The sequence below is a fragment of the Perkinsus marinus genome (assembly GCF_000006405.1).
Source record: "Perkinsus marinus ATCC 50983 genomic scaffold scf_1104296946932, whole genome shotgun sequence".
In the NCBI taxonomy this organism is placed as follows: domain Eukaryota; phylum Perkinsozoa; order Perkinsida; family Perkinsidae; genus Perkinsus; species Perkinsus marinus.
Window position 1 is genome coordinate 1 of NW_003210796.1, and position 991 is coordinate 991.

Genomic DNA, 991 nt, shown 5'->3' on the forward strand with positions numbered 1-991 from the left:
ATTCTTCGGGTCGACACCACGACGATGAGCCATCAACAGTTGCCAATCTCCAAAGACGGTACCAAGCTCATCACCAGTGAATTGATGCCATGAACCGTCCTTCTGCTTTTCGCAAGAAGTGAAACGATCAGCATCGGGATCATTTGCCAATACATAATCGGCATCCTCATCAATTGCCTGTTGCTTGCTCATGTCGAGTGCACCCTTCTCTTCGGGGTTGGGGAAGGCGACAGTGGAGAACTCAGGATCAGGGTGAGCCTGCGCTTCCACGATCGACACACACTTCTTGGGGAAGCCAAACTTGTCCATCAAACCGGTAGCAAATGGAAGACCAACACCTTGCATAGCCGTGTAGACGAACTGTAAGTTGCAGTCCTTGTTGAGGTCAGGGAATCGGCACAGCTCGTGATACATCTGATCGATGTAGGTGTACAAGGCATCATTGTAAGGATCGATGGTCTTGGACTTGTCCTTTAATAAACAGGTATCCAAATCCAACAACTCCAAAGCATCTTTCCATGGGACCAAATTCTCAGCAATCTTAGCCTCGATCTCGGCATCAACTGGAGGGATAATTTGAGCACCGTTATCGCCGTATACTTTGAAACCATTGTACTGCTTCGGGTTGTGAGAGGCTGTCATCTGACCACCAGCTAGAGCATGGAAATGAACAATCAAGAATGGATTGGAAGGAGTAACACTGGTCTTGTCGATGAGGTAGACTTTAGCACCTTTCGTGATGAAGACAGCCGAGGCAACATGAGCGAATTGACGAGAATTATGACGTCCATCATAACCAAAGACGACACCTCTCTGGGAGAGAACATCTTCACCAAACCTCTCGATCAATTGCATACATAGTCCTTGAGCAGCTTGCATCACAGTCAAACAATTGATACGGTGAAGCCAGCTCCCATCTCGCCACGAAGACCAGCGGTACCAAATTCCATACGATGATTAGGATGAGGCGATCTTCGATCTCCTCAGGAGT

At 47.9% G+C, this 991-nt stretch overlaps 1 protein-coding gene across 1 annotated transcript; it reads right to left on the reverse strand.

Annotated features, from left to right (window-relative positions):
- Nucleotides 1-17: 17 nt before the first annotated feature.
- Nucleotides 18-879, reverse strand: Pmar_PMAR001954 (phosphoglucomutase, putative; the record flags this gene model as incomplete). Its single annotated transcript, XM_002779501.1, has 1 exon — nucleotides 18-879. A coding segment is annotated over one exon (862 nt), but the record flags the coding sequence as incomplete, so codon positions are not given.
- Between the last annotated feature and the right edge of the window lie 112 nt (nucleotides 880-991).